Source organism: Phoxinus phoxinus, assembly GCF_949152265.1.
Source record: "Phoxinus phoxinus genome assembly, chromosome: 14".
Lineage (NCBI taxonomy): Eukaryota > Metazoa > Chordata > Actinopteri > Cypriniformes > Leuciscidae > Phoxinus > Phoxinus phoxinus.
Window position 1 is genome coordinate 33,831,870 of NC_136889.1, and position 26,271 is coordinate 33,858,140.

Genomic DNA, 26,271 nt, shown 5'->3' on the forward strand with positions numbered 1-26,271 from the left:
TTCACTCCAATTGTTGCGTTTTCGGTCACCATTTACATTGCACGTGATTGGCTGTGGGCTGCGAAGCATCTAGTCGTAACATTCCATCAGTGCATCTTTTCACACTGTACACTGTTCAGTTTGGTGCCGTAACGCAGGGTTAACAGAGTAAAATCCGCTCTAATCCTGCTTCTATGTTAATCCCACTTCTAAATTATAAGTGTGAGTAACACTTTATATTGATGGTCCCTTTTTAACATTCTGTTGACTATAACTTTGCAACTACATGTCAACTAACTCTCTTTAGAGTATTAGTAAACTGTCTGCTTAACTGCTAACTCTTTATTGTGATAGTCTCCCAAAAGGCATTCTACTGACTATAAGTAACTTTGCAAGTACATCAACTTATTCTAACCCTAACCCTACCATTATCAACTAAGGCCTTATCCACACTACTGCGTTTTAGTTTAGAAACAGAGAATTAAAACGAATACGATCTCCGTCCACACCAGCGTTTAGCTGCGTATTAGAATTGATCTCCGTCCACATTAAAACGACTGAAAACAGGCGCATGTAGGCAGTGATAGCATTGTAAAATGCAGAATTTACTTGCACAACAGCTGCTAGCAAAGACATCAACGTCAGTAACGCTTGTAATTCGTTATCCATGTTGCAGTCACTAACGTTACGTAGTCCAGGCTGTTTTGGTATGTTTTCTTCCCGGGGACGGGTCAAGTGATGGGTGGCTGACGAATCAGGGAAGGATACGCCATGACTGATGACACCCAATCATAGAGCCGAGCGTGAGCCTCTGCGTCATCGTTTCTAAAGTCCTCCGTTTTGACCGTCTTCAGTAAAACGCCCTCCGGAGATTCAAAACACAAAACGGGGTCGGAGCGTTTCTAAACTCCTCCGTTTAAGGTCTTCGTTTTAGCCGTTGTAGTCTGGACGGGAGGTGCAAATGTAGCAAAAGGTCTCCGTTTCTAAACGAAGACGCAGTAGTGTGGATGGGGCCTAATACACTACTAACACTCTAATAAGGGCTAGTAGACATGCAGGTGCAACGTTACTTATAGTCAACAAAATGTGTTAAAGGGAGCATCAAAATAAAGTGAAACCCGTAGTGTGAAACGTTCCTTTGCCCGGGGTTAAAAGAGGCTTTAGAATGTTGATAACCCGGTGTTAATCACAGTGTGAAAAGCCTTTAAGTAGATATTTTAATAGGTGTTTTCCAGAAAGAAAATTTGGAAAATTAACTTGGATGGACCTGATTTTTAAGACTCGTTCCATCCGCGTCATGATGAGACAATTAACCAATGTTAATTAAACTGTTCAAGAAAATATGACAAGGAAAGAATAGCACTGCTAGATTATTAGTAATGTACTGCCAATGTTGAAAAATAATAATCTAAAATTACTTCCACAGGTAAACTAAATAGTCAGAATGTGTAACTCTCATTGTAACAGTAAGTATAAAGCAAAAGAACAAGAGGAAACAGAATAGGATACCTTCCACAGTGGGCAAATCATCCACAGACAGCTTCAGACTCTTCCCTCTCCGGATCACTCGCACTGTGTGCCATTCATTATCATTCAGATTCTGACCAGCAAACATGGTCTCGGGTCCCTTGCCTGTGGGACAGCCCAGATCACAGATAAACACACACCCGTAAAGCAATGGAAAAAAAGAACAGAAGCTGAAAACAACAGGTGGACGACACTGACATTTAGTAATAATGTTATCACCTTAGTAAAAATGCCCCCAAAATATTAAACATTTAAAACAGTGCTAAGTTTATACCACACAAGTCATACATCCCTGAAATCTTCATCAGTAATGATGATGAAGAAATAAATCCACAAATTAAATCTAGATTTTGGCATATATGAGCCATCTTGCAAAACTTTCTGAGATATGTGAGCAATAAGGTGCAAAACTGTATTCACAAACAGCACACCTGGAGAAGCTTATTGCTTTTATAAAATGGTAAGCGTATTTTTTATGCCAAAAATATGTAATTATATGTAAAAAAAATTAAGTAAAGTAATTTAATGCCACCCCTACGCTAGAAAAAATATGAATTGACAGTAAACAGGAGAGGAGAGAGGAGAGGAGGATCTTGATGCAGCTTTTTTACTTTATTGACAAAAATTATAATAAATGGAAAAACACAGGCAGAAGACAAACATGGTGAGAAAACAAATGCAATTGCTTTGCACACATTACAAATTCAATACTGAACGAAAAAAACTGAACTAAACTCTGGGCTTAAAGTCACAAGATAATGAGCAACTCAACTAGAAACAGGTGATGAACGCAATCAGAAACTATGGTATCAAATGAGTGGGAACATGGGGAACAAAGAAAACAGAAACAGAACACATAAAAACAGGTGATACAAACTAAGGCCGCATTTACACTGCCATATCCGATATCTGCATGCTCACTATACACTTGGCGAAACAACCTGTGGTAGATGAGCGAGGGGTTGAGCCTTTGTCCTATAGTCTGGCTATCACCAGACCAAGCTCAATCTTTTAAGATTGAACATTAGTCTGGGGAGTCTGCTCTGTATTTCTACTGCACGAAAGGCGTGATCAACGGGCATAGTTAAAATGACTCTGTACGCAATTGGATAGTCTTTTAACCAATCAGCGATGCGAAAACTCCAGGCAGGAAACGTGTCAACAAACGTGTTGGTATGTAGCATTGATCAGCGGTTTGCAGAAGCAGCAATGGCATCGAGCGATTTTTGCAGGTTGTGCAAAAACAAAAACATGAAAGTGAGTGGTATTTACAACCACTCGAGTTTTGTTTGCTAAACTAAAGAAACCATGGAGCATCGTCGAGAGGTTAAACGGAATTGGATTGAGGGTCGTGCGAGAGACGGGTAAATCAGATAGAGTTTGCACTTCTCTATCGTCATTGGGTTAAACCCACCAATAGCAAGCCAGGTGGATAAGCCAGTTTGTGATTGGTTCCCGTAAATTTGGAAAGGAAGCAGGAGAAATAAATATACAGGTTTCCAGCCTGATCTGCAGGTCGAAATCAAATCGCCGGCAGATCAGGTTCCTGGCCGACGCTGAGAGAACACCACCTCTCATCTCAAGTTGGAGAAGTGCGAGTTCCACATATATCATCAACCAACCAGGTATCCAGATGAACCAGAGGAAGGTGGACACAATTCACAACTGGCCCCAACCTGTCACTATAAAGGTACTCCAACGCTTTCTAGGCTTCGCAATCTTTTATCAAAGATTAATCCAGAATTACAGTCTCCTCAGCTCACCTTTCACCTCACTCCTCAGAAACCGGCTCAAGTCTTTGTCCTGGAACCCCTTGGCCACAGAAGCCTTCCAACGCCTGAAGAATGCCTTTGTTACCGCTCCAATCCTGGTGCACCCCAATCCAGAATTCCCATTCGTGGTCGAAGTTGACGCCTCTACTACCGGGTTTGGAGCGGTACTATCCTAGCGTTACAGGTCCGGGTTTGGAGCCTCCTCGACTCCATCCATGTGTCTTCTATTCCAAGAAGCTGTCCCCGGCGGAGCAGACTTATGATATTGGAAATCGTGAGCTGCTGGTGATCAAGCTGGCCTTGGAGGAATGGAGACACTGGCTGGAGGGAGCTCACCACCACCACCACTTTAAAGTCATCACAGATCACCGGAACCTGGAATATCTCAGAGAAGCCAAGCAACCCAACCCAAGACTAGTCCGTTGGGCTCTGTTCTTCACACGGTTCGACTTCACCGTGACCTACCGACCCGGTACCAAGAATTGCAAGGCGGATGCCTTGTCCCGAACCTTCGGAGGTTCCAGCTGTCAACCACTGGCTCGAGGAGAGCTAGAGGGTATGGGACTCAGTGCACGAGCATCTCCAGCGGGCAGTGCGAAGACATCAACGGTGTCCAGAGGAACGATCATGGGTCTCTCGAGATGATGTCCTGGATCCATTGCTACTCACCCAGTTCCATCCGTCTAGCCCCCAGAGGTCGAGGCCAGCCCCGTCGCCGAGTCAGTCAGCATGTCAGGAGCCAGCCGTGAAGGAGGGGGTACTGTCCTACAGAGTCAACCACACCGTCACAGCCCCAATCATTACCCAATCACCAGGACCCGCCCACTCGTTCACAAATCACCAGATTACTGACTCGCTGCACCTGCACTCCCTCATCAACACAGCCTATATATTCACAGATCACCATCCACTCATTGTCTGGCCTCGTCGCAGTTACCACTGCTTACCGTCAGACTCCTTACCATTCTACTTACCTGTGATAGTCTCCTCAAGTCTCCAGTCTTCTGTCCGTCATCCTGATCCAGATCTCCTGTTTTCGTGTTCACTCGTCACCTGCACAGAGAATCCACTTCAGTCATTGCCAGCTAAGTCACCACCATCATTCAGCAAGTAACCATCCTCTCACCATCGTCTGGTTCCCACTTTAATAAACACTGTTTGCACCTAAACACTTGTCTATCTCCTTCTGTGTTGTGACAGTGGTACTGTATGTTCATCGAGTTATTAATGATGCTTTTAAGCTGCTGTGGGACCAACTCATAAGTGCAAGTTGGGTACCTGCAGGCGCTGTCTGTTGCTCCCGAGTTCGCTCTTGGCAGAGTGAAAGCCATTCTCCACCCTAGGCCTGGTTTCATGCCCAAGGTGTCATCCTGCAGGCTTTTCATACATCTATTGTGCCCTGTCCGAGCCTTGGAGGCCTATGTGCATAGATCCTCGGGCTAGAGGAAGTTGGTCCAGCTTCTCGTGTGTTTGGAGTCATCAAAGAAGGGTTCCCCTACCTCTAAACAGACCATTAGCAGGTGGATTGTGGAGGCTATTTCTTTACCTCATGAGGTGCACGATTTCCCTTCGCCTCTCCCGATAACTAGAGGAGTGGCATCCTCTAAAGCCTTGCTATCAGGGGTCTCCCTTAAAGAAGTCTGCAATGCTGCTGGCTGGGCCTCCCCGCACACTTTTATGAGATCTGCCCTCCAAGCCGGGTTCTCAAGTTCTCACGTCTTGAGTTGTGCCATACTTGCTTCACAACAGGACAGGCATTAGTCTGTGTGGCGCAGAGGGTATTTCGTTCCCCAAAGTGTGGTATTTCGATAAAGCTCGAGTTTCCCTGAAACGGAACGTCTAATGTTACGACTGTAGCCCTCGTTCCCTGTTATTGCATGCCTTTGCCACACCTCCCGAGTGCCGAACGACTTGCTTCGACCTATCAGAAGCTGACGCTGTTATGAGCTGGCATCCCTTTATACCTTGCGCTAAGAAGAAATCACATCTTAAAAGTGAAATGATTTCTATAAATACAGTGATCAAACGCTGTGGGTCCCAGTTCTCAGTGTGGCCCATGACTAGTGGCTGTTGTGTGTGTGCAATGAATCATGAAACAATGTATCAAATGTTCCTCCTTAGTGCAAAAAGAGCATTTGTTAAAAACCAAGCTGCCATAATGACTTGTTTCATACTTCCACACTGTGGTAGACATTTGTATACACAATAGCACAACACCCTTTCACTTCCATAACCTGCCCAGCAGAGGTGAGTAGTGAAGTAACAAGGAGAGAGATGCAATGACATTAGCCAATCATAACGGCTGTTTAACGACAAGTCTTGAAAAACACTTCACCAAAACAAAGTGTTTCTGACAGAGGGTCAGAATGAGATTTTGCTAAATTTTATTAACATTACAAGCAGGGGCGTTGCTAGGGTCTTGATACATTGGGGGCTTAGCCCAGTCAGAACCACACCAGGCATTTTAGTCACATTACAAAATAATTTATTAAGGCCAAACATAATATAACATTATAAACTGTGTCACTTCACCACGTGACAGCAGCAAGCAGGCTCCTGATTGGTTAACGCGGCGCGAATTGACGCAGAAGTTCAGAAGTTCGAATTTGCGTCAAACGCATGAATGCACAAATAGCACTAACTAAATCATTTGCGTGTAACGCGCTTAACTAGCCAGACGCTCAATTCGAGCCATTTGCGTGAACTTGACGCGCATGAGGCGTATTCACGTCTACCGCGCCACGCTCTACACCTCATTCGCGCCGCAGGAATTTTTTTCCGCGCGTACGCGTCTTTGCATTGACTTAACATAGAACATCACTTAACATTAACATCACTCGCGCCTGACGCGCTATTCGCGTCCGGTGTGAACGCACCATAGTCATCTGACTTGAAGTTCAATGATAGGAATGAAACAATGAATGAGTTGTGGTTAATTCTCCATTTTCAGTGTATGTTTCATTAAAAAAACGACGGCAAAACAGCGATTAAAAGCCGTTTAGCTTGCGAGATGAGAATAGTGACATCGGTTGCTATAGGTATCAGACAGAAAAGTTGATGTTAGGATTTCCTAACCTGAAATAAGATAGGATGAAGCAAGATAGGATTCCTAAAGTTATTTAGTATTTGCTTCGGTAATACCAATTGGGGAAAATCCTATCTTAATACGGCCCCTGATATCTAGCTAGCTATCCATCTGAGGGGAATAACGTTAATTTACACATCGTGTTTCAATCGCCAAATCAGTTGTATAGGCTACTTCATCTACATTCTTCACAAGAAACGGATTATGGCTCACAAAATGGATTAGCTATAGGCGAAATAGTAAAAGCCCACATACTTTATACATGTTCTGCATTAATACCACAGTGAGTACAGGGCTAGGTAAGTTAGACCAGGGTTTGCTAAAGAGCCTTCACTGACCTGAGCTTAATGATGAGGGAATGGCGCCAGTAGATAACTCTTGCCTCTCATCCGCCTCGTATCGTTCATCATGACTCCTTATTTTACTTTTTTTTTAAGTGTCTAATGTCCATAATAGCTACCACCAGAAGCCACAAACAACAATGAAAGTCAAGCCATAAAGCTCTAAGTTAACCGATGGATCTTTCAGGCTCTCTCCTCTGGTGCGCACTCTAAATACAAGCATGCTGTAACCATAGTAACTTTGATCTGCTTGAACACATTTTAATCGTCTTTAATGCATGATTGATTCCGAAGGATAGATTAAAAGACCCGGTCATTTTTAAAAAATAAATACAAAATTATTAAAAAACAATATTCCATTAATATAAAAGCATGTAGTGACTGACCCTACATGCCCAACTCTTTCCCTGCATTTGACGGGGCAATCCACGTTTTCACTGTTACATGGTAGGTGGCACTATTAAGCATCTTTTAAAAAAGTACAAAATCTCTGAATCAAAACACAGGCGAAGAAGCAGAAACAATGATAAAAGCATTGCTGACGCACATGTTAAATAATATGATCATCAAACATTCAACAGAATATAAATCAAAACTGACTAATGTTACTGAATGATATGTTGAACCCATGAAGAGGAAACGACTGTGAAGCTTTGGGGATGTTGATGGACTCAATCTATTCCATTTGTGTTTTGATCATCATTCTGAATCCCATCCGGACGAAGTCTTTGACAAAAATATGTTTTTCTCAGCTTTATGCTCAAATTGTTTTGGTTTTTTATTCTTACCCTCATTCAAGATGAAAAAAGAATGCATAAAGCTAGAATATAATTTTTTGTTGTTTTTGTTTAAGAACAGATGTTCTGTTCTTTCTTTTGATATATTGTGTGTTCAGATAGTCATACAACAAAATATTTTGGGTGCCATAAAAATTAGCTACTATTTAAAAAAAAAGAGTTAAAGATATTGCTGTAATTGACACAATAATAGATGTTCTAAACACAAGTCATTTGTCATGTCGAGCATTAGTTAGTCAAACATTAAGTGAATCAATCTTTCACTGTAATCTCCCTGTAATTAATAAAAAATATTCTATGGTAAATGGAAGCTATGTAAGAAGAGAAAGTTTCACTTACTTGTGGTACAGTTTATCCTCTCACAGTCTAGATAGGGAAGAATAAAGGATATGTAAATGCTGCCTTCAAAGTAACATCTGCAGACATAGAAGCACATAACCCACTTCTCCGGGGACAGACACACAAGAACACCATTGACCCTGATGCTCACACATGCCATTCACCCAAATATACTCCAGTGACATTGAACTCTAACTGGAAATATTGTCAGAACAATACCACTGAATGGGAATATTGCCCTCTTTTCATTTTTTTCTAATTGGCACTTTCCACAAATAGGGTTCAAAATATTATGTCACTCCCTGTTTAGCCTCTACTCTTATAGACAATGTTTGAAGATATTGGGCATCCAGCCCAGTAGAGTGGCTGACTGAGCGGGCATGCATCTCAAGTACTGTGCCTGGCGTCGGACGCCTCCGCCACGTCTAACTACCGAAGAATGTTTGGAGGAATTTAATCCAGGGTTCGCCGACTGGGGAACTCACATGGAGAGCATAGAAGGCACTCGTACCCCCTTACGGGGCAGTCGTGGTCTAATGGTTAGAGAGACCCAGACTCAATACTTAGTCTCAATACCGGCAGGAAATGACGGGTGTGTGTGCACTAACTTAAATTCCGAGTATGTGTTGTCATACATGGCCTTTATGTCATGTCACTTAGAGGGAAATGGCATTGCAAGCAAGAAACCGAGCCAGCTTTCCACACTTTACATGTTTGTACCAAACACATGGGGAGATACAGACTCAGGTTGTAGAACCTCGTGAATGTGTTAGATGTCTACCAGAGGTGCCGTACACCAATACCCCGGGGGAGGAAACTCTAGTGGAGTGAGCCCTCACCCCGAAGAGGCACGGCACACCTTAGGATTGGTATCCAGTGTGCGAAGTCCTCGACAGCGGCAGCCCGGGCAAACATGGCCATTAACTCTGAATCCGATTCAGCGTGAGCAACCACTCTAGAGGGGGGGAGAATTCAGTGCCATCTTCCTCTGCAGAGCCCGCTCTCCAATGCAGCTCCAGGACATGCTGGGTCCCTCGTGAGAAGGACCCGCAGCATCACCCGGCAGCTCGACGGCACATGACATTCTAGAGGAGCGGGAGGTCGGTGGGGATTGGTCCAGCGGAAACACTCCCACTGTAACCCTCAGGTCTCCCAGAGTGTTAACCATACTCGCGGCTCTGATCTGTGCAGAGGCAGCAGGCTGGGTAACATCAGAGCAGACTTTAGCCTTCACAAGGAAGGAGAGACGCGACCGCAGTGTCGACATGATCATGTTCTCGCAGTGAGGATATGAACCATCCACGAACGCAGTCTCAGCATGCTCTCAGCCTGATAGGCACCTTTAAAAAGACGTCCGCTGCTCGTGCTTGCTGTTTTAAGGAAATCTGCTCTTTTGTGCTCTTTTATGAAAGGCGAAACCCGCTGAATGTGCCCTTTCTCTGGCAAGAGAGATCTCCTCTGTTGCATTCTCTTTTTCTTGAATGCTGCTGGAAAGCATTTCCAGACTGGAAAGAGTGATCGCTGTTCGCAACCACTCGGCTCCGAAGCAAAAATCTGAATGAGTGAGCTGGCGTTCAGCTTATATACCCATATGTACGAGGAGTGGCTCGGTATGCAAATCTCACACGCCAATTCCATTAGCCATTTTTCTACTACTCAGAGGTTATTGGGGCTCCCAAGTGACACCCCATTTGTCAGTCATCATCGCCATAAAGGTGACAGACAGATAGGGAACTGCCGTTGTACATTATGGTTTATTTATAAGTCACTTTGGATAAGTGAATAAATGTACATTTTATACCTTCTTGTTCATTTCAGATAAATTTATATTGGGCCAGGGATCACCTTGAAGCCAGCATTTTCCTGTTGCTTCACTATAAAATAGCTGAAGAGTGGTCTTTCCATTACTTGTTTATTGCATCCTAGTGCACCCTATTCATGGAAAGTTCTGAGTGGTTTAGCATAACATTGTATGCATAATACATAATATGGCATGTTCTATAGAGCATCATACCATTGGTCAGGCTGTGACAACTGGATGGTAAACTGCTTGCCAGTGCTAAAAAACAGTAAGTTTGAATGCAGGCAGTTGATGAATTAGTTGTAGGCTTTTTTGGACCGAAATTGAGATTGCTAAAATGTTTACTGAATTCCCTGAATAAAAAGTAGGGAGGAATGTTTCTCAACAAGTTTCCATTGAAATCAGTATGTCAGTTTTTAGGAACAGATTTATTGAGATATTTCATCCAAGTTCACCAGAAGCAGGTCTCAGCCTATAGTGTACTATCAACCTCAGCAGAGAAGTGGCCGCACACAGTCAAAGACCAGAGCTGGCTCATCGTGTGAGGAAATGCTCTTACTAAACTGACACGGTAACACCTTTGAATCGTTTAATTTAATACTCAAACTCAATTCAGTGGGACTGCCAGCCAGGTGAATTGTAGACTCTGTCTATATATCAGGGATAGTTCACCCAAAGTTTTAAATTCTCTCATCATTTACTCACCCTCATGCCATCCCCTGTGTACAGTCCTGGTCAGAATTACTGGCACCCTTGGTATGAACAAAGCCTTTGAAAATTAATCTGCATTGCTAATCCATTGTTAAACCTCCTTTTGCCCAGATAGCAGCTCTGAGTCGCCTCAAGAATCCCTGATGGACACCCGACAAGAGATCAAGAGATTCTCTATACAGAATCTCTCCAGATCCTTCAAATTCCCACATCACTTCATATCCCACTTCAGTTTTCAATATGGTCCAGGTCAAGGGACTAGGGTGGAAATGGCAGAAGCTTCATTTTGTGCTCAATGACCCATTTTTGTGTTGATTTTGATGTTTGTTAAGGGTAATTATCCTGATTGAAGATCCAACCATGGCCCATTATTTATCTGTTGGTATTTAAAGATGCCACGTATCTGAAGATACACAATTTCCAGGACCTCCAGCAGAAAAATAGAGCCAGCAGTAAATAAAAAATCCAGCAGTATATTTAATCATGCACATGGGGTACTTTGTTCTCCCTGTTTGCACCAAACCCACCTTGAGTTTTTGCTTCTGAAAAGCTCTATGTTTTGTTTCATCTGGCCACAGAAACCAGTCCCATTTGAAGTTCCAGTAGTGTCTGGCAACTGAACATGCTGGAGACAATATAGACACACATTCTTTTTGTATTTGTAACAATTTGTAACACCTTTAGTTGATCAGAACTTCTTAATTATTGCCCTGATAATGAAAACTGAAATTGTCAATGCTTTAGTGGTTGAATCAATGTCTTCTGAAGTGACAATATGTGTGTGTGAAAAAAAAAACAATTTCACCCTTTTTGCTTTATCATTGACCTGAATCCTATAGAAAACTGAAGAGGAGAGTGTATTAACTTAGACTTATGAATCTGAAGGATCTGGAGAGGTTGTGTATGGAGGAATGATCTCTGATCTCTAGGTGTTCTCAAACTCATCAGGCATTATTGGAGAACACACAGAGCTTTTATCTTGGGAAAAGGATAATAAAAAAGTGAGAAAACAATACAAAACAGTGATTTAACAATGTAATACCTATGATAATATATTTATTTCACTGATCTATAATAAATCTATTAGTTTAGCTGTATGTAGGTCACAGCGTTAGAGGCTACAGCATAGGTATAAATCAGCCTTTAGACATGGCTAAATCATGTGGAAAACTTGTGATCTCTAAAGTTCACAGCTTTCCCCTGTGAATATATAACTCACAACAAAACTGAAAGGGCACAGTGTTCATGCTCTGAGAAACGGCTGGTTTTCTGATAGGAAAGGTAACAGAGCATTCTCCTTTAACACAGAGCACAGCCGAGGTGTTTGAGTGTGTATGGAGAGCTGCAGACTCTGAGCATTGAAGGGCTCTTCATGTCCACCTTAACAACAACAGTCTTTGTGTGTGTGACGCTGCAAGTCGTGTGTGCATGACAGCACAGAGAAACATTAAAGTCAAGGTCTGGTTAAGTTTGTGTGTATTTGGTCACAGTTGTGTGATTGATACCTAGATTAACCGTGAGTCGGACACGACTTGTCTCCAGCTCCAGACGCAGTGTGTCTGTGGAGTCTCGAGAAGTGGTTGCCATGAGAACGCCGTATGCCCGCTGGGATCGGAACCGTAGTGACACATCTTCAGCCTCTGTATGCATAGCTACAGATAACTGGACCTTCATAAACTTACTGCCATCGTAACTGAGGATGGTGGAATCTGTGGATGAGAGGAAAAGAGGTACTGGAATGTCATTGACCACAAACAGTTTTTTCCCTTTTCTATAAAATAAAAAATAATAGCTTTTTTAACATAATTTATCTGTCCACAATGGAAGCGAAAATGCTGCATGCAGACTATTGACATGTGGAGTGATATGTGGAAAAGGGTTGGACACCCCTGAAAAATGTGTAGGATATGTTCATGATAGTTCACAGTGCATTAACTAATGTTAACAGGTGCAACTTATGATCTTAAAAATGTATCAATGTAACAGTGATAGAATGGGTAATGATCAGATCATTTCAGTTTTCCTAGGACAGTATACATGGGAATACAAACGTGGTGGCACAGTATGGGATAAGATTAGTCTCAAAATTCTCACGATTCCATGAAATTGATAAATGTTGCAAACAAATCTTACCACCCACAACCAAATGCCATTCAACTTGTGTCTGCGAAATTCAATATTTAATTAATGTGCAGCGATTTGTAAAAACAGACACAAGTTCATGAATACAAATGTTTTCTTTTTTCTCTTGTATTAGTTATAATTGCACACATCAAGAAATATAATAATAATTCATGTTTTTTCTGAGTTGATTCATTTGGATTTTGAGATGTTTTATCAAACTTGTCTTACACTGAGACATAGAATAGAGGAAGTTACTGTTTGCCATACAAATGCTAAGTGATGGTATTTTCTGCTTCATGTCATGGCCACATTAACATCTCAGGTTGTTCTGCAAATTATTCATAAATGATGATGATACACAAATACAAAAGTATTTAAAAACATGCATGTATTTATACAAACTGCTGCACATTGATGTAATTCTGAATGTCAAAGACAGGGAAGTGCATTTGATTGTGGATAGTAAGGTACTGTCAGGGTTATGTTTAATTCTGTTTAGTTTGTTCCCAGTCATTATTAGTGTCTGTGGTTTCTGATTATGTTACGCACCTGTTTCTAGTTATGTTGATTATTCTGTGTATTTAAGCCCTTAGTTCCGTTTGTTCAGTGTTCAGTGTTGTCTATGTTTTACGTGGTTGTACTAAGCTGTGATCTACTACGTTTTCTTTGTTGGATTTCAGATTTATTAAAAACTCTATTAAATCTATAAAAAAAATTGTTTCATAACACTGTTTCATGTGATTTACTACAACCACCCATGACAGGTACACATGTAACATTTATCACGTTCATGGATAATGCATTTGTTAATCAAGTTCAATTTCAGTTTATTTCTAAAGCACATTTAAAAACATCCACAGGCCGACCAAAGTGCTGTACAATAAAAGGTAAGGGTACACAATAAATAAGCAACATACAAATAAAATCACCATAAGAACCAGACAGACCTACACATTAAAAAAAGATTAGTTTTAAAACAGGATTTGAAATCAGATAAAGTGGAAGCCGTTCTAATGTGATTAGGACTAATTGAGACTAATTTCATCCCATAGGCATAGTGGCTTCAATGACACAAGAGAGATAAAAGTGTTCTGAGCATAGATGTCTAGATCCAGAAATGGAAAATCAAAAACTTGACAGGAACACACAAAACTTCCTTTCCCTAATAAACATGACCAACCAAAGTGATCGGATACTGACTATGACATCATTGACAATCTATATCCTTATTACAGATAAGTGGTTCCAATTGACAAATGGTGAAAATGTGTAATTTAATTAAGGAACTGCATATCAATAAAAAAAAATGTTGGAAAAGGAAACCGAACACAAAACTCTGATAGAAAAAACACTTGTAAAAAATGACAAAAATGTAACAAGAAATATCTGTCTAATGAAATCATACTACAATACAATACAAAGTTTTGTCAATATATAATAAGAAATAATACATTTTAGGCATTTAAAACAAGAACCATCCTCACCTCTCTCACAGGAGCGACCAAGATAGCCCGTCCCAGAGCAGTCACACACATACCGGTTCCATCCTTCCCTGCAGAGTCCATTGTTTTGGCAGGGGTTACTGAGACACTGCTTGGGTGCCTCTTTACTGCAGGAGGGCTTTACGCCCGCTGCTTTCTGCACCTCAGCTAAGCGGCGGATATCTTTGCTCTGACCATTGATGAATAGGTCACGAATGCAGCCTACATAACCATAATTGAGCAGAGCGGTCCACAGCTCAGTGGGAAACACCATATCAGCTGTATTTTCCGGCAGTCCTCCTAGATACAGGTTATCATCCAGGTCAAGAATCTCACTGTCTCCTGGTGCTTGGTATGGGGTGCGAATTCCGTTGATAGAGATAGTACCTGCAATTCAACAAAGCCAGAGAAATATGTGAGACTGTGCGAAGAAAATCCTGTTATGTAGAGAATGATTTAAAGCATCAGTAAGATCAGTAAGTCAAGTTACCTTCATTTATATAGCGCTTTTTACATTACAGATTGTTTCAAAGCAGCTTTACAGTGATAACAGGAAAATAAAGCAATAAAGTTAGTTTCTGCTGTACAGCAGATCTAGAAGAAAATAGTGTCATAGTCCAGCTCAAGTAGTTCATTTCTATTGCAAAAAAATATATTAAATTTAGTTAATTCATCTATACAGGCACTCTGGAGAAAGTCTCGTTACTAACGTAACCTTGGTTCCTTGAGATGACGGGAACAAGTGATGCGTCTGCTAGACACTATGGGGGGAAACTACTTTCTCTCAGATTATTGAAGCCTTTAATTTTATAACGCAGTGCTACTGCACAGCCACAACAGTGCAGTGATCTGTGCACGCTTATATCCACTAGCCCCTTGGTGCGGCCACCGAAGCAAACGAAGAGCTCTTTATATACTCTTAGGAACTGGACAGGGCAAAGTAAGTGTAATTGTCGCTCGTCTTCCGAAGTGGGAAAAGCAGACAGCAAAATAACTTGTGCTCTGAACAGAGTAGAGAGCACTTTGGGCATGTAGCCGTGCCTTGGCTTGAGGACGACCTTGGAGTTGTTAGGCCCAAACTCAAGGCAGGAAGTGCTGATGAAGAACACTTGCAAAATGCAGTCTAAAGTGAAAGTGGCCGTAGCTTGGCTGACTGTAGCGGCTCAAAGGGGAGCCCTTTGAGAGCTCTAAGGACCATCGATAGGTCCCAAGAGGGTAAGGTAAGAGGACAAGGCGGGTTGAGCCTCCTTGCGCCTTTCAAGATCCGAACAACCTTTGCTTGAGGTTGCTTCTACCCAGTGATTGGCAGGCCACAGGAGCGTGGTATGCTGCTATGGGGAGGATCCTCTTCCTTAGGGCAAGCGGTCCGCGGATGCATTAAAGTGAGACTCGTGCACTCCCAGCAAGAGCTCTAGTCTTTGATGAACGCAGTGTGAGCAGCAATGGGAGTGAGACAAAGCAAAGAGTGAGACGTGAGGGGAAATAGACCGGTGTGAGCTCACTTAGTCCTGTTCATTCAACCCTGAGGCTGAAAGCGGTTCTTTAGAGACAGCGGGCAGAAACACATGCCAACAATAAGCAAATCAAAAACAAGCTGCTGTTCAGGTACTCTGCAGCATCAACCCACCACAGTTTATTTTACTGTCTGCAGCGAGCAAAAAGTATAGCGTTTTTAGAATACTCTCCTTTTATCTCACCTAATTCTGCTACACAACAGCTTGTTTTTGATTTGCTTATTGTTAGCAAGTGTTCCTTAGCAAGTGACTACTACTAATTATATTCCTTTTTATTGTGTATATCTGTGCATATGTTTAAGCATGTATAGCTGTAACGTGTAAGTAGGGACGAGGCAGAGAGGGAATCCAGATGCAAGTACAAGCACAAGTTAATAATAGACCAACATAAGTTCAAAATAATCCAGGAGCAAAGGTAAAATCCACAAAGAGAAAGCAGGAGAACAACGACAGAAATACACGAAACAGCAGTAACGACCGACAAACAACAACTGAAGCACAGAGGTTTATAGACAGGCTAACAAGGGGCTAACAAGGGACAGGTGTTGGTGACTGATGTCATGGGAACTAATAAGAGTACCTATGGTGACAAACAAGGTACAAGGCAAAACAGGAACCAAACACATGAAGTGAACACGGAAACAATGGGGGAACTAAGAATTCACTTTAACATAAAGGTCCAACGAAACACAAGACAGTGCAGGAATCGTGACAATAGCATGTAGGAAGCAGAGACTAACGACAAACCATGCTTCTAACCACAGCTGAAGAGCTGTTGTTCCAACCACACAAGCTTGTGATGCTGTTTGTGAATGGTTGTTGGAACAGTAGTTTCAAGAAACACCAAATAGTTAAGCCATCGTAACAATGGGACAAGTGAGACAGCTGGGTAACAATGGGAAACACACTCCTGTTAAGCAGGCATTTGATCTCATACACAAACTCTAGTAAAATCTTACCTGATTTTCCATCCCTCTGGAAATCCACATGATACCACTCCCCATCATTCACTTTTTTGTTCACAGCCAGTGTCTTGGTTGTGCCTGATCCCATATCCAGAAGCAGGTACAAAAGACCATCCAGTATCTCACTGGCAAAGAAGTCCACCTTCAGTGTGAGAGGGCTCTTGGTTTCTTTGGTCTGTTGCTTAGGTTTCCCATGGTTAAAGAGCAGAAGTCCATTGGGTTCAGTGGTGCGGAAGTCAAAGGAAATAGAACCGGTCTTCTTAGTGTTCCATTTAAGAAGTGTGATGAAGGATTCCGGTGTCTCAAACGTGATGGGATCTAATGCAACAACATTCTCACACTTGAAGGAAACAACTCCATGGATCTTCATTTTGGGGTCTCCTTTATTGGCCAGTCTGGACAGCTCCAGCCGAACGTCATTGTTTTTATATACAACCTACAGATATATAACAATGTCAGTTGAACAGAAATAATCTGAGAAACTTCTGATCTAAACTGTGTTTGCAGAACCCTTACATGAATGGGTGGAAGATTGATTGTATTTACACGTCTTTTTCACTCAAATGAAATCATTACAATTTTGTTCAGTTGTATAATTATAAAGTAAGTTCATAGCCACATATTTAGGATTGTTGGGAAAAGATGGAACAGACATGCTTTTATGAAGGAAAGCTGTTATTTTATTTATAAAAGTAACGCACCATGGTACAACAGTGCTACCCACGCTATCAAGAGAGAAACTCCCATAAAAAAAGGCTCTAAAAGCAGCCAAGGCCGAGCATCTCCACAAACTCATAGAAAATAACTAAAACAATCCAAGGTTCTTGTTTAGTACAGTGGCTAGATTAACAAAAAACACTTGAACAAATTATTCCATTACAGTTTAGTTGCTATGACTTTATGAATTTCTTCACTGAGAAAATCGAAAGCATCAGAAATACAATTGTAAAATAACGTTTGACAGTGTTTTGTCAGCTTCTGACCAATGCTGTATCTCAATACTAGCTTTACTTGATCTTAGTGCTGCGTTCGACACTATAGACCACAAATACTATTAAATCGACTACAAAATTTCACTGGTATATGGGGACAGGGATAGACATTAAAGTGGTTTAGATTGTACCTATCAGACCGTTACCATTTTGTCTACAACCCCATTTCCAGAAAAGTTGGGACATTTTGTAAAATGCAATAAAATCAAGACTGTGATTTGAAAATTCTCTTTAACCTTTTTTTAACTGACAAAAGCACAAAGAAACGTTTTCCAATGTTTTCACTGAACAACATAATTGTATTTTTGTAAATATATTTCGATTTTAAAGACTGCAACACACTCTAAAAAAGTCGGGACAGAGGCTAAATAAAAGTGAAAAGATTATCCCAGTTAGATTATGCAACTCTTTTGGAACAGTCCACAATGAGCAGGTGAATTGGTAATAGGTGAGGGAATCATGTTTGGGTGTAAAAGAGCTTCTCAGTCTTTGTAAGCAAAGATGGGTCATGGCTCATCACTTTGTGCCAAATATCATGAGAGAATTGTCAAACAATTCAAAAATCACATTTCTCAATGCAAGATTGCAAAGAATTTATGTATTTTACCATCTTCCATACATAATATTGTGAAAAGATTCAGGGAGTAATTGAGTCCAGCTTAGCCTTTTTAGCCATCCCTAATTTTCATACCAAGACCAATGCAAAGATTGAACAGGCCATTCACATATACTTATATAATAATTTGCTGATGCAGGTACAAAAAATACTCTTTATTTGTGTGCAGCTTTTTTCCCCTAATATTATTTCCTCACCCTCATGTTATTTAGAACCTGTAAGGCTTTCTTTGTTCTACAACTAGACTTGACTGTAAAGTGGGTTGATATTTACTGTGGGTTGAACCTCAGTGCTCCTCCTACAGTGAATTCATGCTCAACCCTATCCATTATGAGTACTGTAGTCAACAAGGTCAATTGCTTACAACAAATTTATTGGTTAATTGAAAGCTCTTTGAATCTATTTTGTTCTGCAAACAAAATGTAGGCTATTTCTCTCTCGAAAATGAATGAATATATCATCATAACAGAAACGGAAGCTCCTATAAAGCTCTATAAAGCTTCCTCTGTGCTTATATCTTGTAGTAGGTATTTTACCTCTCTCAGACAACCCATAAAGTTGTTGCTAACAGGTGATCCAGGCAGGTCGGCTGTACCAGGACTTCCTCCAATATAGAAAAAGTCATCAGAGCCAAGCATAGCGTATTCCTCTTGAGTATATCCTGTGGTGGTCAGTATTCCGTCCACAGATATTGTTACCTAAAGAACAAACCACAGGAAAATTATATACAGGTACGACTTTGCTACTGAGCAAGCACATGGAGATTTAAAGCTTTCTCTCTCTACCTGTCCTAGCTCACACTGCTCAATGAAACAGCAGACGGCTGCGTTCCAGATGCACCTGTAATGTAGGCCAGTAAGAGCTGTGCGTGTAAACCTCACTTCCCTGGACTCAAGAGGAGCGCTAGAAACTGACTTTGTCTGCCCAAATGCTTAAATGCGGGTCAAGTAGAACTGGGTACATTTGGGGCTGTGACCTGGACAGGAGTGAAGTTTAGAGGGGTAAGAGTGTAATGGAAGCAAGCTAGTAAGAGCTGTTCATGTAAACCTCACTACCTTGGCCTCAAGAGATGCTAGAAGACTGCAGTCTGCCCAAATGATCTTGTGCAAAACGTGGCATCTGTCCCCATGTTTGCATCCTGGGGAAAGCTTAACATGCCAAGTGTTCTAAAATCACACAGACTGTTGTAGAAATCTAGAAGCTACACCCATAAAGAGTTACGTAACAGCAGCCTTTTAAGTGCATACTTGGGTCAATCGCCTCAAATTGTTCTGCAAGTTACACAAACCTATGCAGCAATGGTGAGTATGACCAGCAACACAGTGTCTTGTTTCCACTTAGGGAACCAGTAGGGCTGTAACGATACAGCAAACCCACGATTCGGTTCGTATCCCGATTTCTGACCCACGATTCGATACAAACCGCGATTCTTGCGAGGAGGGAGGATTTTAAAAGCCAAATAAATAAATAAATAAATAGCTAAAGCTATAACTCTGTTTTCTTGTAACAAAATACTTTTGAAAAACAAACAGAACTATACTCCATTGTGGAGATGATTCGAGCATGTTAAAAATTCTTCTGAGGTAACCGAGACTTACTGTCTGTGCTGTAAACCACAAATAATATATTGCCTATTCCGCATGACCCGCATCTCAAGCGCAGGAATAACGCTTGCCACAAAGTGAACGCGCCTATAGAGAAATGCACACTTCCTACGAATTAGCCTAAGCCGCCATTTCTTTATGTTTTGAATTAACGTTAAATCAAGTAAAAGTATTTCAAGCTTTCTAAGTTTTGATTCGTTTATGAGGTGAGCTCCAGTTCACGCGCGCGCCGGTGCCCCACACACACACACACACACACACACACACACACACACACACACACACACACACACACACACACACACAAGCAAACACCGCGAGCTTTGCTCACTTGCTCTGGTGTTTGCTTGTGTGTGTGTGTGCTCGCGTGTGTGCGTGTGGGGGAGAGGTGCGATTTTTGAATAATAATCAAATGATACCCAGCGATCTTCGAATATTATTTTTGCTTGAAATTCCCATACCTAATATGTAAAAGACCCCGTCACAGCCCTAGGATCTATTCTGGACAAGAAAGATAAGTCTGGGAAGGGGTGTGTCGATCGCGATCTGCCTTCTCATACCGCGACACAGGTTCGTGGATCTGAGTGTCGCGATTTCGGTTTAATATCGTAAATCGTTACAGCCCTAGGAACCAGGGTTACATTCCGTAACCTAGATTACAAAAGTAACCTTTTGTAGGAACTCAGAGAAGCCTCCAGTTCAGAAGGCACCCCTGAATTTCAAAGGGGGTAACTCCTACATTCTGGCAGCACAGCGTTGGGATACTGTCCTGAGATATTTACAAGACCTGGGTCTGGGAGTGAACTGGGACAGATGCGTTTCCTGGATCTAGAGCTAGATTCAGTGGCAATGTCACCGGTTTGTGTCAGATTATTGCTGCAATGTATGGAGATACTCATGTGGCTGCCGTTCAAGCCTTTTATTTGTATCAGACAAGTTATTTTCTCTTAAGACAGCTCTGCTGTTAGCTTTGGCCTTGTTTGAGAGACTAGGCTATTTGCATGCATTAATGTTATTTCTATGTGCATGGATTTTGCAACAGTCCTTTTCATTTCCCCTGTTTGAGCCAGAGGAACAGGAAATACTTTAATGTTCTACTGTATGTCGACCGTATGGATCAATGGCGCACGTCTACGTCTGAGCAGCTTTTTCGATTGTCCTAAGAGAGGAGCTGCAGAAGCTTTCACATTGGCTATTGGATCCAAAGCTTATGAGGTGTACGGGCTGCTTTCGTCTCTGGGTATCCAGACACATTCTACTCAGCGTGGGTCCTTGCTAAAGCCTCTCTTTTCAGGACTTTTCTATGGAGGAAGGTTGGTCTTGTCTTCACATTTTTGTCAGGTTTTATAATCCGGATAAGGGTTTGGCTTTGTCTTTCTAAAAAGTTTTTTAAATGTATGGCCTGTTAGTGTGCAGCATCTTCTTACAACACAGACTTGAGTATCTACATTTAGGGTTTGCATGGCATTGTCACGGGATGCACACACAAAAGGTAAGATCCAAGGGCAGTTTTAATGGGATAATCCGTAATCATAAACAGCCAGACAAAAGGTCAAAATCCATACAGAGACAGTCCAAAAACGAGAAACAAACCAGAACACGAACTCAGAAGTGCAAACAGACATTAAGTAAGGACTTCACGACAATCACAGAAACAGACAGGGTATAAATAGACGTGCAAACAATGTGAGTGGGAACAGCTGTGTGCAATGATAAGTGATGAGTTCAGACAAAGGATTATGGGAAGTGCAGTTCATGATGAGGTGGTGATGGTATGGGAAAGAGACCTCTAGTGGACACCCAGGGAACACCAACCAGACACTGTGACAGGCATGACAGCATTTCATTTCCACTGCATCATTATGTTTTGTAAACCACACAGAAAATTTGAGACGATGGACCCAAGTATGCACTTAAAAGGGCGTTGTTACGTAACTCCTTATGGACAGACCTTCAGTGCCATCAGCCAATGAACTGGTATGATTCTATAGGGCTTCTGACCTTGTGACCACTGACATGTTCTCCATTGTACAGCGTCTCATTCCCACTCTAGGAACCAGGGTTACATTCAGAAACCTAGACCTTTTTTCTTTATTCTCTTTAGACTAAAACACATTTGTATGTCTCTTTTCTTTAATTTATTGCATGACTTTGAAGTTATATGTTTTAAGACTTACTTGAATACAATTAGGTGTTGATGTATTAAACAAACAACAGCATTAGTATTGCCCCATTACACCTTAAAATTAATTGATAGACACAAAAATGGTGTTAGTAACTAAGATAGTCTTGTTAGGATATTTAATTGTAAGTAAATTAAAGAAAACCATGCAACAGGGTTAAAACGGAAAGCGCACTATTTTTAGTAGTGGCCAAATTTAGTCAATAAATTAAAATCTCATGCAGTTTTTTTTTTTGGTGCATCCACATTCATTATAAACATATATTATGTGAATCGTATGTGTATACAGAGCATATATTAAAATATGACAACTAAACATTAGTTGGAGTAAAAAACAAAGTGAGCCAAAGAAAAATAGATTATGCGTGACTTTATCAGCACAGCATTTTCAACGCAGACCATGCAGAATGGGAGGGAATAGAGCTGACTGCGGCAGTCAGGACATGTTTCAAACCACTGAGTTTAACATTAACCAAGGGTGATCCTTCTGTAAAGGGGGGAGGGGGTGAACTAAATGAATAAGAAAAAGAAAACACACAAAACACCCAAAAAGACAAACAATTAGAATAATATCTACAGAACAATGTAGTTTCTTTACCATAGCATATCCAATGCCTGAGTGCTTTGTGGAATAAGAGGGGAAAGGAAATAAAAAAACTGTGAATAAAATAACAAATGAAACTAAAAAAAAAAACATATGATGATTATCAATGTTGGAAATTAGTTTGTTAAACATTAAAAGGAAGTTTAGTAGAATGACACATTCCATGATTGACGTTAGTTTTACAAAGCATATTAGTAGCTACATTTTAGTATTGATATGCAGTGACATTAATTTGATGGTCCCCTTTAGACATTCTACTAACAATAAGTAACTTTGTAACTACATGTCAACTAACTCTTATAGGAATTATTTCTATGGTAAGGTCACTTTGTGTGATGAGATCTTGACTGAATCATTGGTCTGTTTGACTCCTCCTAAGCTCCTGTAGCTCTATTACCTGACGCAAATTCCGTGTTACTTTCACATCATGCCATTCATTGTCATTAAATTTCCCATTGACCAACTCCACCAGAGCTTCAAACGCCCCGGAACCCAAATTTATGACGAGAGACACCGCCCCGTTTATCAGCGCCAGGTTGACATAGTCAGCGGATTTTCCTGTGTGCAGCAACAGTCCATTTCTCTGAAGTGTTCTGAACGACAGTGTGATTTCTTCGCTGCTGCCTTGGATCGGGTTCAGAGAAAGGTCGTAGCAGAAGTATTCTGAACCTTTGAATGTCGCCACATATTCTTCTTCTATTCCTACAATCAAAGAAGAAAAGTATGGGTTAAAAACCTGACAAGAATGTTGTGGAGAAGGGGGCGTGGTTATGCGAAGTCTATAGCGGGGGATCGAGTGTGGAGACGAGCAGTGATAACCTCGGCTACCTTGAGGAACGGCCGAGTGAGTCCAGTGCCACCACCCGGCATCGCTGGATCAGGCCATCCAGCTGGCTGAGGACCATCTGTTGGCGTGCCCTGAGGTTGGCGAGCTCTTTGTTAATCTCTTTTTCAACCCTCTCCTTCTATCTCTCGCCCTACCCCCGTTAACAGATCGCGAAGCAACGTGGAGCCGCCGCTTCATCTCCACCTTTTCCCACTCTCCACAGTCTCTTTGCCATCCTTCTGCAGCTGGGGCGGCGGGAAGGCCTGGGCTAATCTGCGGGGACCCTGTGGGCTGCCCTCGATCAAAGCAGGCAGAACGAAATATCTTAGAGTATAAAAGAGGGTACAAACCAAAGTAGAGTATAAACCAAACCTCCTTTCATCAAAGCCTGATGCAACAGAGGGCATTGGAAATGAGCCGCAAGGTTAAGGTGAGGTGTGTACATGGGGAAGTGGTGGATTATCCTTAAGTAACTATCAATATTCAATTTAGGGGAGAAAAGCATAGAGTTAAGGTGGCGGTTAATCCGACCTTAGGCATCCACTGATTTTGGGTACAGATTGGCCAGCTTTACACAATTATTGGGAATTTTGTGTGCAGATGCCTCTTGGAGGACAAGGCTAGGGAAGGGGAGATGCCGTGGCTCGGGCTGAGGAAGCTGTTCCGGGACCAGAGGAAATGAGAACAAGGGCAGAGCTAATGTCGAGTTTGAGGTTAGATGATTTTCCTCTTGTGCAGTATTGTGATAAAATGCTCAAAAATGCATATGACCGGGTCCGCCCCATTGACGGACAGCTAATTCAGCCTGATCAGCCACTTTCCTATCCCTATTTTCCTATTATAAAAGACAGGTTGTATAAGGTGGCTCAAGACACCCAGACAAAGGAAGATACAACCCAGTTATTAGGGCCAAAAACATGTCGGAAATACTTTTCCAGGGGGCTCATTGCAATTCTCATCTCAAAAGCGCTGTCTGTTTTTTCACAGACGAAAACGAGACGATAACTAAATAAAAACAGGTTTAAATGACGACAACTATGACGAAAATGTATTGACATTTTCGTCAACGAATAAAAACTAGACGAAAATGTTAGGGAGGGACGATTGGGGAAGTGATCCAGTCAGAACTGATTTGCGCTTGTGGAAGATGCGCACATTTGAATTGTAACGTGCTGATCTACCCGGCGCGGCGGCACACAATGCGCTTGATGCACGTCTCATAAATCGTTAAAAAATGTAAACGTCTGGGAGAAAGAGAAAGGCAGACATGGATATATCTGAATAAGAGTGAAGACGCGAAAGAGAGCTTTATTCGGTATGTTTATCTGTGCGAACACACACACACACACACACACACGACCCGAAGCGTGCGTAGCCCTGCAGACAGCTGTATACAGCGCGCTGCGCGCAAGGACTGAATTGAGCTCTCTTTCGCGTCTGAATGGACAAATACACACAACGTTATGTCTAAATGTCCGTTTTGGAGAGTATTCGCGTAAACAAAGTTGGTTATGTCTTTACAGAACGTACAGTTGTGAGAATATCGGATGTGCATCAGCAGTGCTGGATATGCACACTCGGTCTTAAAGTGACAGGGCGTAATAAACCTATTGCCTTCTGTACACTTAATATTGATCAAACAAAAAAATAAAAAGAGAAAAACATACACTGCTGTTTAATAGCTTTAATAAGGATTATTTATATTTAATTTATACAAATAAATATATCTGCTTGAAAGAATAAAGAATGATGTATGTAAGTTAAAGACTGTATAATCATTCATTGGAGGAAAAAAAAGACTGTTCTACTTTAGAAGTTTAAGATATTATTTTGTGTCACAGTGCTAAATCTGTGTCTGTGTTGCATGTTCAAATTTTAAAAATGATTTATATAAACAGGTTAATAGATGTTTTCTGCAGGAATATAATGGGTTTGGAAATTTTAGAGAAAATCAAAATGAATGCATTACAATTGAACTAAACCCATTCTATTTTAGTCGACTAAATCTACTGTAGATTTAGTCGACTAAAATCTTATTGTATTTAGTCGACTAAAACTAGACTAAAACTAAAACAATTCAGATTACTAAAATATGACTAAAACTAAAATGCCATTTTAGTCAAAAGACTATGACTAAAACTAAATCAAAAATATAGCTGCAAGCAGCAATCACCGGGGCCAAGCGCAAGCAAGACGACAAGACGTGCCAAAGTGGCTGAGAGTGAGAGATCAACTGCAGCAAGGAGCAATTGAATACATTTAAAGATGAATTTTGGCAAAATGGTTGAAAAATCACATGCATTAACTTAAAAAAATGATTTAATAGATTATCACTTTAGACCAATAGGTGGCGCAGTTACAAAACTGTTGTGTTGTGGTCAGAGTGAAGTGACGACGACACATACAAAGTTTGGTGTCAATATGTCAAGGCATTGCAGATATAAAGCCTGAATAGTCATTTTGGCATTATGCCTCAACTTTGCATCTGCGGTATACAACCATGGTTTTGTCTATCGACACGAAATCCATAACTTTTACTTGGCACGGTCTGGAGATGACACGATCCGATTTTGGTGAAAATCGGACAGTCGGTCTAGGAGGAGTTCGAAAAAGTACATTTTAAAAGGAAATAAAGATGCAGACAGGAAGTTTGGCTGACTATGAAGAAATTGGTATCTATGTTTTCAGCATAACCCAATGAATCTATTAAGACCAGTGTCATTACTATAGGCAAATGTATGCAAAAGTTATTAGCATTTTGGGAAATTTTGTTACAACTTTTGACCAAAAGGTGGCGCTGTCTCATAATCTTTTGAGTACCTTTAGGGCCTTGTACTGATGACCCATACTGAGTTTGGTAACGATACGTTCATGCGTTCATAAAATACAGCATTTTAGCACATAATTCAAAATGGCCGACAGCCAAAATGGCCGATATGGGAAAATTGGATATCAGTCGACTCAACATGACGCCCTGAATCTAACGAGACCACTTTTGTGATTTTTGGACA

The 26,271-nt window shown here is 41.3% G+C and overlaps 1 protein-coding gene across 4 annotated transcripts in view; it reads right to left on the bottom strand.

Moving 5' to 3' along the window:
• Nucleotides 1-26,271, bottom strand: part of LOC307010241 (neurexin-1a-like) — a 152,395-nt gene that overhangs the window by 62,637 nt on the left and 63,487 nt on the right. For 3 of the 4 annotated variants that reach the window (XM_079634756.1, XM_079634755.1, XM_079634754.1), the window contains exons 8-14: nucleotides 22,832-23,136; nucleotides 18,581-18,742; nucleotides 16,431-16,872; nucleotides 13,961-14,344; nucleotides 11,858-12,061; nucleotides 7,841-7,867; nucleotides 1,489-1,611 (exon numbers count right to left, since the gene is read on the bottom strand). In XM_079634756.1, coding sequence (XP_079490882.1) covers nucleotides 1,489-1,611; nucleotides 7,841-7,867; nucleotides 11,858-12,061; nucleotides 13,961-14,344; nucleotides 16,431-16,872; nucleotides 18,581-18,742; nucleotides 22,832-23,136 — 1,647 coding nt within the window. Of the gene's footprint in view, nucleotides 1-1,488; nucleotides 1,612-7,840; nucleotides 7,868-11,857; nucleotides 12,062-13,960; nucleotides 14,345-16,430; nucleotides 16,873-18,580; nucleotides 18,743-22,428; nucleotides 22,453-22,831; nucleotides 23,137-26,271 lie in introns of all 4 variants that reach the window. The other variant, XM_079634753.1, reaches the window with a different exon arrangement.